This window comes from Manis javanica, chromosome 14, assembly GCF_040802235.1.
Source record: "Manis javanica isolate MJ-LG chromosome 14, MJ_LKY, whole genome shotgun sequence".
Taxonomy (NCBI): Eukaryota; Metazoa; Chordata; class Mammalia; order Pholidota; family Manidae; genus Manis; species Manis javanica.
The window spans coordinates 45,888,310-45,901,238 of record NC_133169.1 but is presented as its reverse complement, the minus strand read 5'-3'; the positions used below and the strand labels follow the sequence as shown (position 1 = coordinate 45,901,238).

The 12,929-nt window shown below is 33.1% G+C and overlaps 1 protein-coding gene across 1 annotated transcript; it reads left to right on the top strand.

Moving 5' to 3' along the window:
• Positions 1–9,905: 9,905 nt before the first annotated feature.
• On the top strand, positions 9,906–10,832 carry LOC108405707 (olfactory receptor 5V1-like). The gene has a single exon (XM_037026263.2). It carries the CDS (start codon positions 9,906–9,908, stop codon positions 10,830–10,832), a length of 927 nt encoding a protein of 308 aa, XP_036882158.2.
• Positions 10,833–12,929: the final 2,097 nt, after the last annotated feature.

The following is a 12,929-nucleotide window of genomic DNA, read 5'->3' as shown; positions in this document are numbered from 1 at the left end:
AAATAATAACAATTTTCACTATTAAAATAACTATTAAAATAAAAGTACATAAAAAGAGTATGTAAACATAAACTCACGGATTTTCCTCGCTTCTTTCAATTATGTTTCCTTACTGTTACAGGAAAATGAATATCCTTTTTTCGTATATGGTTCCATGAATTTTGTCACTTGTTTAGAGTCTTGGAGCTACCACTGCAATAAAAAACATAAAGATTTTCCCAGATCCCTCTCATATTCCTTGGTATCCACATCCTCACTCAGTCCCTAGCTCCTAGCAGGGAATTGTCTCTTCTTCATTATAGTTTTGCCATGTGGAGAATTTATACACATAGGATCAACAATATGTAAATTTTGAGACTGCTTGTTTCACTCAGCATAATCATTTTGGATTTCATACAAATTATTGCACATATTGTAGTAAATTTTTATCGCCAAGCAGTAAATTTTTATATATGTATCTTTGAAGAACATTTGTATTATTTCCTGATTTTGATGATTCCAAATAAATGGCTATTGATTGATATTGTATACAGATTGGTATATATAATTTTCTACTTCTCCAAAAAAGCTAGGGCTATGATTTCTGGGTCATGAGTATATGTTTACTGTATTAGAAACTGGCCACATTTTTTCAGATTAGGTACAGCATTTTACATTGCCACCAGCAGTGCATGAGAGATTCAGTTGTTCATCCTCAAACCCATTTGAAATGGTCAGTATGTTGTATTTTACTGCTGATTCCATATGTAACCTTGATTTGCATTTCCATGTCTATTGATCCTGAACATCTTCTTTTCCTTACTTGCCATTTATCACATCAGTGAAGTGACTATCCATTTTTTTAATTGTGTCATTTAGTTTATACTGGAATAACTGGGTGATTTCTTTCTAATTTATTTTCATTAAACTATAGCAGAAATAAAATATTATATTGGTTTCAATTATGCTATACAATGATTCTACAGTTAAACCCACTATTAAAACCTCATCCCAACTACTACGCTTACTATGTGTCAACATAGGAGGACGTTAAAGAATCACTGTCTTCTGCATACTGCACTTCCAACTTGTGATCAACTTATGATTGAGATTTTGGGCCTATTTATCTGCCTCACCCACACTACCCACCCACACTAACCTCTCCCCCATGGTAACTTCCAGACCCCTCTCGGTGTCTATAAATCTACTTTTATTTTAATTTTGATTTCTTTTTTTTCAATTCCATACATAAGTGATATCATATGGTATTTCCCTTTATCCACCTAGTTTATTTCATATAACATAATACTTTCTGGATCCATCCAAATGGTTGCAAATGGCAGGATTTTTTTCTTTTTTATGGATGAATAATATTCCATTGTGTATATGTACCACCTCTTATTTATTCATTAATCTGGTTATGGATGCTTAACTTAGGTTGCTTCCATATACCAGCTATTGTAAACAATACAGAAGTAAACACAGGGATGCACGCATCATTATGAAACAGGGATTTTGAATTCTTTTCATAAATACCTGGAAGTGGACTTACTGGGTCATATGGAATTTCTATTTTTAGTTGCTTAGGACTCTGCATATTTCTTTCCACAGTGTCTGCATCAATTTACATTTCCACCAGCAGTGCAGGAAGGCTCGCTTTTCCCCACATCCTCACCAATGCTTGTTTCCTGTCTTTTAGACAGTGGCCACTCTAACTGGCGTGAGGTTAGAGCTCCTGTGCTTTGGTTTGCATTTCCCTGGTGACTGACAATGTGCCAATAACCGTCAGGAATGAAAATAAAATGAAACATTCCCATATAAAGGAAAATTATTCATCATGAGAAGACTTATTGTAAAACAATTGTAAAATTATTTGAAACAAATTGGAATTTTTTTCAAAAATAAATATGGAATAATAGAAGAAAGAAAGAGTGGCAGAAAAGCTAGAGAGATTATATTTGCTTGAGTTCCTTGAAATAAGGTTGTTGATAAAATTCAAGAGCTAAAGTCTCTTCTGTAGGTTTACAATGGTTATATATTAAAAACAGAAAAACACAGAGAGGTAAGTAAAATGGCTTAGTTTTAGGTAAAATTCTACATTCAACTTAAAATGGAAAAATACTATTTCAAGGTTATCTGTGAAAAAATGAACGTATGTCATGCAAAGAAATATTCCTTTTAGTTTTGTTATATCCTTATTGAAATATAATTGATATACAATATCATACTGATTTCAGATGTGCAACATAATGATTTAACACACACACATATGTATATGCACGTTAATGTATATACCTAATGTTCACCATGAAAAGTGTAGTTTTCTGTCAACAGACAACAGAATTAGAATACTGACTTTATTTCCCACGCTTTATTTCCATTCTTGTGATGAATTTATTTTATGATCAGAATGCTGTACCTTTTTATTTTCTTCACCAATTTCGGCAGTCTCCCCAACCCCCTGCTCAGACTATACAGACTGTTCTTTGTGTTCATTAGTCTATTTCTGTTTTGTTTGTTGTTTTTTGATTCCACATATAAGTTAAATCATGTGGTATTTGTCTTTTCCTATTTGACTTATTTAAATTGACATACTCTCTAGGTCCACCTATTTTACTGCAAATGACAATATTGATTTATTTTATATTGTTGAGTTGCACACATCCCTTATTTTCTTCTTACATTCATTTATCAAAGGACACATATTTCTTCCATATCTTGTTATTGTAAATTATGTCACAATAAGCATAGTAGTACGTATGTAATTTTGAATTAGTGGTAGGAATATTCTGAAAATTCTCCTTCAAATTTCTGTGTCTATCACTGAAACCTGTGAATATGATAAGATGTCAATTCCATGACATTGTGATCTTATATGGCACAACTGACCATAAGATGAGAAAATTACCCTGCATTAGCTATGTATTATCAAAGGAATTTCATGATAACTTAAAATAAGAGAACTTTATTTTACTAGTAGCAGAAGAATAAGTCAAAAGTATGTGAAATATGAGAATTATAACATGTTGCTCTCTTTGAATACAAAAATCCCACAAAGAAAGTACCATAAAAGTTAACATACAATGGCTATGAGAAGTATAGGCACAAATGTCCTCAACAATGAGCAAATCATATCCACCAGCATACAGAAGGTGACAAATATCATTTACATGAAAACAACTACATTTAATATCAGACATATTGCAGAAAGACTAAACAATACTAGAATACCTAAATGCAGAAATACCTAAATACTAGAATAAGGAACAAGGTAAGGATGTCAATCCTTATGAACCGCATTCAGAAGTGTGTAGTATATGTCCTAGCAATTTAATAATATTAGAACTGTGAACAAAACCATAGAATTATAAAGAAGAATATAAACATGCCTGTTCTGAGATAATATGACTTTCAATGTAAAACAATCAAGAGAAATCTGCACCAAAATTACCTCCTAGAATTAGTGTCAGTTTAGTAAAGTCACAGGACATAGGTTTTAAACATGAAAGTGCATCATATTTCTCCTTGGTAGCAATAAGTATTTGGTAGGCAAACAGTACAGTTGGCAATAACTCCAAAGCTAGTTGAAATATCAGGTAATTATGTAAATAGGTTCAGGATCAGTAAGTATGATGGAAACCTCCAAATATCAGTGAAAGATATGAAACAATTAATTAAACAGAAAGACATACCATGTTCATGGACCGTAAGAAAACACAATAAATATTTTATTTCTTATCCTATTAATCTATGCTTTTCTCATAGTTACAGTCAGTTCACAACTGGATTTTTATACCTCTAGACAAACTGACAGTGATGCTTATGTGGACTAGACAGAGAAACTCTAATATATGAAAAGATTCAAAAAATTAAAAGTTTGGATGTATCAGTATATCCAATTTCAGACTTACTATGAGGGTACAATTAAAACTTTGGGGTATTAGTGAATGGATAGAGAAATAGGTCACTGGACACATGTACATAGTCCAGAAAAAGATCCACGCACGTGTGGTCATTTGTTCATTGAGAAAGATACTATAAAGCAATTTAATGGAGACTGGTTACCAAATTAATTGAGAAAAGAAATCATAAAATTATAACACTCTATAAAGAAAGCATAAATAAAATTTTAACTACCTGATTACAGAGAATGCCTAAAATGACACCAAAGAAAAATTGATAATATGACTGAAAAAACATACTTTATCAAAATTAAAATTCAATGATCTAACAACAGCAAAGGCACAATCCAAGAAAGTAGTAGTTGTAAGCACAACTTTATTAAAATTTAAACATCTGCTCTCCAAAAGACAATGTCAAGATAATAAGAAGACAAACCATGAATTAGGAGAAAATATTTTCAAAAGACATAGCTGACAAGGGACTGTTCCCTAAAACTACAAAGCACATTTACCACAGAGGAAAAAGTAAACACACCAACCAGTAAAAAAGTAGTTCAAACATTGGTTTCAAGTATACAACATAATATTTGACAATTATATACATTGTTAAATCCTCATCTAACTAATGCAGTTGTCATCTATCAATGTAGAAAGATACTATAAAACCATTGACAATATTCTTTATGTTGGTTAAGCAATATTTTTCAGGGGCATTCTTTGATTCATGGGTATTATTATTTTCAAATATTGCAATAATCAAGCAAATGCTAGCAATGGAGAGGAAAAGTGGATTTGAAAGGATGTAGAAAGAAATATACAGGGATTTTCTGGTTATAACCCAGTATCCACTTCTGTTGCCCGTAGGCCTAACAGGTAACCTAAAACACTAAATGAAGTTAAAATCTGTTTAATAACTTCAATAGAAAAAATTTAAAGATCTAAAAAGAGGTTTCAAATTAATGTGTGAATAAATAAATTTAAAAAATGAAAAATGGCTCACATCAATGCCCATATAGATCTATATTTGGTATAATCAGGAATAGAGTATTTCTCAGTGAAAACAGTGGGTAAAGCAGAGTTTCACAGCCATGGGAAAGACTGAGTGGAAATGTGGGCACGGAGCTGCACTGTGAAAGTCATTTTTCTCAATGTCTTTTGTAGGTTCATGTTTAAATTTTTCCTAATATTTTATTTTGAACATTTATCCAATTACAGAAAATTGGAATGGTATAATGGACATTTATATACCCTTCACCTGAACTCACTAAATGCACATATATTGCTTGATCTACATGTATCTATTCTTAAAATTCATAGATATAAATTTTTTACATTAATCCATCATTCGGGTAGAAAAATAGTCAGAAATTGTAGGTGGAAATAAGTTTGTAATTCCACTCAATTTGAGCCTGAAGGATTGTTGTTAACAAAACCTTTCATGTTCATAGTCTAAACAGTAGAAATGTGTAATAATGCATAAAAATTGTACTAAAGTTTACTTGTCTAACAATGAAAAATGCAAATTTTTATAAGTCTATGGTATAATTATAATTTTGAAGAATGATTCAAATGATTACAGAAAAAAGCATTATTTTACTCTTTATTTTATATTGAAATTCAATTCTTGAACATCCTTTGATAAATCTAACCCTACATTACAACAAACAAAATTTTCACTCCTGTAGAGTTCAGTTTTTAAAAATTTACATTAACTTGACCAAACATAAAATAAGTGCCTATTGTTAATAATAAATTCTTCCCATTAGGTTGGTAGAATTTATGAAGAAGACAAGAGTATTCTCTCTAGAGTCCTCATTATTATTCTTACTCCCTAAGGGGAATATGGCTATAATATCAACTTGAGAATAAATTACAGCATTCATCCAATATATACATGAGATTTCAGTTTGAATTTTGATGTTTCCTTTTATTGATTAGACCATTTCACTTTTTTTTAATGCTTTATATCAGTAGTGAGTACTGTGAAACTGAAAAGACAATACAGGTGTCTTAATTTCTGGACTTTTAAAGCTAAGATAAATAAGTAGGTGTTTGTAAAGATGTTAATATGGTACAAAAATATATACATTTCAGAAATAGTTAACATTGACTATCAAATGGGTAAGACAAAGGGAATAATAAAAAATTTTGGATAGTTGATGTATAAATTAATGCCTGAAATTGTCTAACTAGAGCCCTAAATATTGTGCATGCCCAGTCAGGTACATATCCAAAATCCTGTTTATAAAATTCTGCTGTGTCAAATGAATTCTTCTGAACCATAGATGTGAATGCATGTTCCCTAGAAAACTAGTCCATGAGACCTAACAGACAGGAAAATGTTACAAATCAAAAAGAGACATTAAATTTATAATAAATCAATAATAACAGAAAGACATTTTGATTACATTATAAGCAATCAATCCACTGAGTTTTTCAAAAGGAAGAATATAAACATCTTTAGAAATATAGATTTAGTAAGAACATCCTCCTATTTTTAAAGCAATTTAATATGTAATTATCTGTGATATTGACAAAATAATTATAAAATTTTTGTTATCTTATGGTCCAAGACTAATCAATGATTAATTTTGCTTCATTAATTAATGTTCTTTTTCTCTCAATAGCAGATCCTTGAAGTAACTATTTACTAAAGGAAAAGGCTTCTTATATGTTCCATTCAGATTTGACCACATACAAATTGGTAAGTTATGTACATACAAGAGCTTGTTTTATGGATAATTTCCAAGAGGACCATGATCTTTGCCATATATCCCTTGCTATAACTCTCCTTATGCTGGACTGTTTATGAAAAGAAAAAGTAACTGATTTTAACATGTATTCTTCATATACATATATGAATACAGTTACACCAATTAGTCACACAAAGAAGGTGAGTAATTACTCTTCGTAAGGATTTCTCTGAGTCTTTATTATATTTGCTATCACTCTCGGGTTAATAAGGAGTGTTATAGAACTTCTTTAATGCATTATTAAGAATACTATCACCATTGTCTTTCTAATGAGGTGGCAAACACCTGTTTCATTATATTTTATTCACAAGAAAGGTGCTGTTAATGTGAACACGAGTTTTTCCCCAAATGAACAAACTCTGCACATTTTATGCCAAGAACAGAAGTTTGATTTAAAATTACGGTAACAACGTACAAAATTTAGAGTAGTATATTATTTGAAATAATGCATATTGATTATATAACCTGATGTAGAACTAAGTTCCGTATTTCTGAGAATGTTTCGGTTTATTTCTAATAATCCTTGTAAAACCAAGAGTCAAATTAATAAGTAGAGGTTTAAAATAAAATTAGCATTTCATGTAGAACTTAATATTTAATGTATCAAGATATTAATTTTTCTTGTAATAGAAAGTACCTTGAAAAATTTCAAAACTTTCTAAAATATTCTTAGAAAATGAATTTGTAAAGATGTAGAGAAATGAAATTGTATTCCTCTATAGAACTTTGACATTTGAGAATTTGTGAATTGACATGTAAATTGACAAGGTAGATTGTGTTTTGTTTCAATCATTTTAATTCACTCACTAAAAACCTGCTGATTGAATAATGATATCCAAGCACTTTGTGGTTATTACAGTCATTTTCTTTTCTAAATTTCACAACTTTAACATCATGAAACTACATTTTCTTTCCCTCCCAAGCATGACACAGACCTGCTGTGGATTGAGGAAAGAATAAAATCATCCCACAAGTAACATCAGAGTTCCTCCATTAAATATCACATGGGGAAGAGGGATGGGAAGGTGATCAAAGTGGGTGAAGGGGGTAAAGAGGTGCAGGCTTCCAATTATAAAATAAATTAGGCACAGGGATAAAAGTACAGCACAGGGAATATAGTAAAAAAATATTGTGGAATGTTTGTATGATACTACCTGCAGATATCATCTACATTTATCATGGTGAGCATTTAGCAAAGTATGGAATTGTCAAAACACTATGTTAGACACAGAGACTAATATAACATTGTAGATTAACTATTTTTCAATTAAATAAAGTTAAGGGGAAATAGCCCTCAGGTAGATATACAATAGTTTAGGAGTCTTATAAGCTACATCAGATAAAGTAAGATTTTAAAAAGATTGCCAACCAAAATGAGTTCTGCAAGTTTCAAAAGACAGATGGAAGGAAGGAAGGAAAAAAAGGAAGAAAGAAAAGAGATACAAAGAAATGTTGCATTAAAGAAAGCTGGTAGAAAGTGATTTCATTCCATTTGTAAAAATAAATCATTATATATAATTTCTTTTACTTATACTATGCATTTTATCTGAGCAAATATATCATTAGCAATTTCCAGTAGACAAAATAAATGTGGAGGGGAACCATTGAAAATGAAGTTTGCATTTTATTATCTAATCATCTTCCTCTATTTCCATCATCCATGTCTGATACTAAAAATCATATGGTTTTCAATGTGACAGAACCATCCACAGAAGTATGGATTTTGAGACCTTCAGCTTGGTTGTATTCATGGTCTTGCATTTATGATTATGAGGACTTTTTAAATACATACAAAAGCAATTTAAAAATTAAACAAGTTGATATGAACAAGAGCTTTAATCACCCATGATGTTTGTGGTCTCATATTTCCTTGAATAGACACATGTTGAAATGTTTGTTTTAAGGAGAGTGGGCATTGAGTGTCATGTGAATATATTTGCATTTAGTTTCATTCACATTTAGACACTAGCAACCATTTTATTCCTCCTTTATTCCTAAAAAACTTACTGAAATATAGATGATTAACTATATTATGTTGGTTGCAGAAAACAATAAAGTGATCCAACAATTGTATACATTAAGAAATGCTCATCACAGTAAGTGTAGTTATCACAGGTCACCATAAATATATTGCTATATTATTAGTTATATTACCTATGCTGTATTTCATCACTGTGACTAAATTAATTGAAGTCTGTGACTCTTTATCTTCTGCAACTATTTCACTTGCCTATCATGGTAACCAGCAGTCTATTTTCTGTTTATGAGTTTATTTCTGTTTTGTTTTGTTTAATTTTACAGACTAAATTTATTAAACTATACTAATTCTGGAAAATATCTGTTAAAATTAATACTCAAATGATTAAAATTCTAAATCATAAAAGCATTTTCATATGTATTATTATGAACATATATATTTTGTCTAAGCAGAAGACAAAACATTGATTCTTCTACACACACAAATAAATATTCTTTTGTTATATGTCTATGTCTACTAGTTGCTAACAGTTATTAATATTAAATAAAATGTATTTATTTATTATTTAGTGGGGTTTGTTTTGTACATATAAGTGAAATCAGGAGGTGAAAAATGGCAGAAATTGTGAAGGGGATAAAGAGGTAAAACTTCAAATTATAAAATGAATTAGTCATATGAATGGAAGTACAAATAGAGAATATAACCTATAATATTGCAATATTGTGGTATGGTAACAGGGGATCTACACTTACTATGTGTGTTACTATTGAGTCACTCCGTTGTGCAACTAAAGCCAATAAAATATTGTGAAAGAAGTATATTAAAAAATTATATACCTTGTAAAATACATAGCTTCTGCCTTTGAGGTACTTAAATTAAGATAGTGCATAAAATTTTCATGCTGAGATACTACAAAGGAAAAAGTAAGGTAAATGACCAACTAGGTGTGAAGAACACAGAAGTAGCTCTCACTGAATTGTGAAATCCCAAATATTGGTGAAAGGCTCACAAGAATTTTTACTGAGAAGATGAATATTTAAACATTTCCTTAGGGTCTCAGAGGGCTGACTCATTATAAAGAACTGAAGATGAGTATTCCAAAAACGACATGAAATGAGTAGGTGTTTTTATTAGTAGTTCTAATAGTTGGGAATCTCTAATTAAACATGGCTACCATATCATCATCAGCCATGCAAGAGTGATTTACCAAATTTTTAATCAATAGTCCCCTTGGCTTTTGTCTCCAACCCATTTTTTGCCTTCCTTCCAGAGACACTGCTGTGGAGAGAGGAGATGGACGGCTACAATCTCTCCCCCGTGACTCACTTTGTCCTCCCGGGGCTCTCTGACCTCCCCGAGGTTCGCTACTCTCTCTTTGTGGTCTTTGCCGTCACCTACCAGGTCACTTTGGTGGGAAATGGAGCCATTCTCTTGGCCATCGGGATAGAGAAAACGCTGCACACACACGTGTACTACTTTCTGGCCAATCTGTCCCTCTTAGACATATTCTGCCCATCAGCTACTGTCCCCAAGATGCTGGACAATCTCTTGACTGGGAATCACAGCATTTCTTTCCTGGGCTGTCCTTTGCAGCTTTATTTCCTGGTGGCCCTGGCGGGGACTGAGGTCTTCCTTCTCGCTGCCATGGCTTATGACAGGTACGTGGCCATCTGCTTCCCCCTCCGTTACACCCTCATCATGACCAAGGCTCGCTGTGCCCAGCTGGCAGCTGGGACCTGGGCAGCAGGGTTTCTCATTTCCCTCCTCCACACGGTGTCCACCTTCCGCCTGTCTTTCTGTAAGTCCAATCTGGTTAACCAGTACTACTGTGACATCCCCCCAGTGGTGGCCCTCTCCTGCTCATCCACTTACATGGCAGAAATGCTTGTTTTAGTGGTAGCAGGTATCTCGGGAATTGGTGCCTTCCTAACCACCTTCATCTCTTATGTATACATCATATCCACCATCCTAAAGATCCAGTCGGTGGAAGGGAAGTGCAAAGCCTTTTCCAAATGTGCCTCCCACCTCCTGGTGGTCTGTTTATTCTATGGCACAGCCATCTTCACCTATGTCCATCCCTCTTCAAGTCACCACTCCCCAGACAGGGACAGACTCATCGCCATGCTCTATGGGGTTATCACCCCAATGCTAAACCCCATGATCTACAGCTTGAGGAACACAGAGGTGAAAGGGGCACTCAGCAGGGTCTTATGTCACTGAGCATGTTTACATTGAGTGTAAGAGTAAAAAGTAATGACTCAATACTCATTTTAGAATAAATTTATAGAAAGAATTCATATAAAATAATTTTAATTGACACAGAATAAATATTTAAAGGCACATTGAAATTTATACAGATGCAAAGATAGACATAAATTTCATCTGTTAGTCTACATATGTATGTATGTATATGTCTATCTCAATCCAGTGGAAACTTAAATCTATATCATCTCATAACAGGAATTTTCATGAGTAGCAGAGAACACTAATATAGAAAGATAAACTGAGCTTTCTCAGTTAATTTGGATTTATGTTCACATCCATACCCAAAACCATAGCTATACCAATACCATCTATAATTTTTATATCTACTTTCAAATCTCTATCTAAATGTCTATCCATAGATTTTCTTCAATTCTTTGCCTTATGTGAGTGAATGCCTATGCCTTGTGTACATAACATTATCATTTCACTCATTCTGTCTTTCAGTTTTTGCTTCCACTTACTATTTACCTGCTTTTCCCCCTTTTCTGGTCACCCTGTACATTCTCAGATATGCTTATCTCTCCAGAGAGGACTTACTTTATCCTGGATTTGGATAACTACTTCAGTTCAGTATATGACTGTCATCTTCCCTTCAACATGCTCAAAATCAGAAACAGTATCTTCTAACACACACACACCTTACCAGCTGCCATGAATTTTGATATCAATTTTCCCCAACTACACAGACTAAAATTCCTGAAAGTAGACTCTGCTTTGCCTTGAGACCAGATATTCTGTTCAGTGTGACTAGACAACTGTTGGCTCTGAGTGGACGGTGTACCCTGCACACTCCATTCCCTTTTCCTGTCACCTCTGGAAATATGAATGTTTTCTCTCAATGCTTCTTATGTGATACATTTTTTATCTACAATCATGGATCATTTTCTCCAGAGTTTTCCTCAACCCTGGAATCCCAATTACCTTAAAGATTTAGTCCCCAGTCAGATAATCTCTCTCTGCATTTCTCTTTCTCTTTTTACTCTTTGGGTTCAATATCTTTCTCCTCCACTTTTCTGCATTCTGTCCTTCCTTTATCACTTCTGAATTGTTCTTACATTACTCAAAGACATACTGTTATATCCCCTCTCTGGACTGTAATTGATTTTCCAAGTCATTTTCAAATCTTTATGAAATAATCACCTCATCATGTGTACTTGTATCACATCAGCTAAGGCTGTGTGCACCTTGCCGGCTATGCTTCGGAAACAATTTCACTTTCCAAAAGTCAGCATTGTTTTGAAATACATCATGTACAGCATTCCAGGGATACTCATAGTAGTGACTGGTACTGCAGTCGGGGACCGCAAAAATGAGAAACCGAGTCAGAATGATGTTTAATGCAGAGGGCTTAGACTACCCCTGAACACTGAGAGCCAAGTCCGCACTCCTGCACTTTAACTAAGTTACAGCAAGCAAAAAAAACAGGCATCGATTCATGAATATAGGATGAGCTTTTTCATCAAGCTAAATAACTGTAAACTAATCACCTTTTAAAGTTTCTCGTGTCCCGTAAAGTCATCTGGAAACGTGAGCCTCACGGTGTGCTCCTCATCTGGGTTTGCCTCAGGAAGGATCCCGAGAACTGCTTGCAGTCCTTGTCACACCGCTCATGACTCACACCAGATTCCAAGAGGCAGCACCTATTGTTCTTTTCTCTCAGATTGGTTTTGGCTACAGATGAAGCTTAAGCAGGAACTAAATTGCAGCAAGGTTAACTGCTGGGGTATCTACAGACAGGTCAACTGTCTGTCATTTGAAATCCATATAGTCCTTAAGAAAGAAGTAAAGTAATAGTGCTACTTTAGCATTTTAAATCTTTTATTTGCTTTGTATTATTTCTCATTTTATTACCTGTCATAGAGTTTGCATATGGTATGAAAGAATCCAGTTCTCATTATATAAAATAATAATACATGGATTTGTTAATTACAAAAAGGAAATGGAGAGAGGTCCATTAGATGAGAACAAACATATTAACATGAGACATTTACTTTTCTTTTTTTAAATTTTTTATTAAGATATGATTGATATACACACTTATGAAGGTTTCAC

What these genes read in the sequence shown, in the direction of transcription:
- LOC108405707 (XM_037026263.2), top strand. Translation starts at nt 9,906, where the DNA reads ATGGACGGCTACAATCTCTCCCCCGTGACTCACTTTGTCCTCCCGGGG.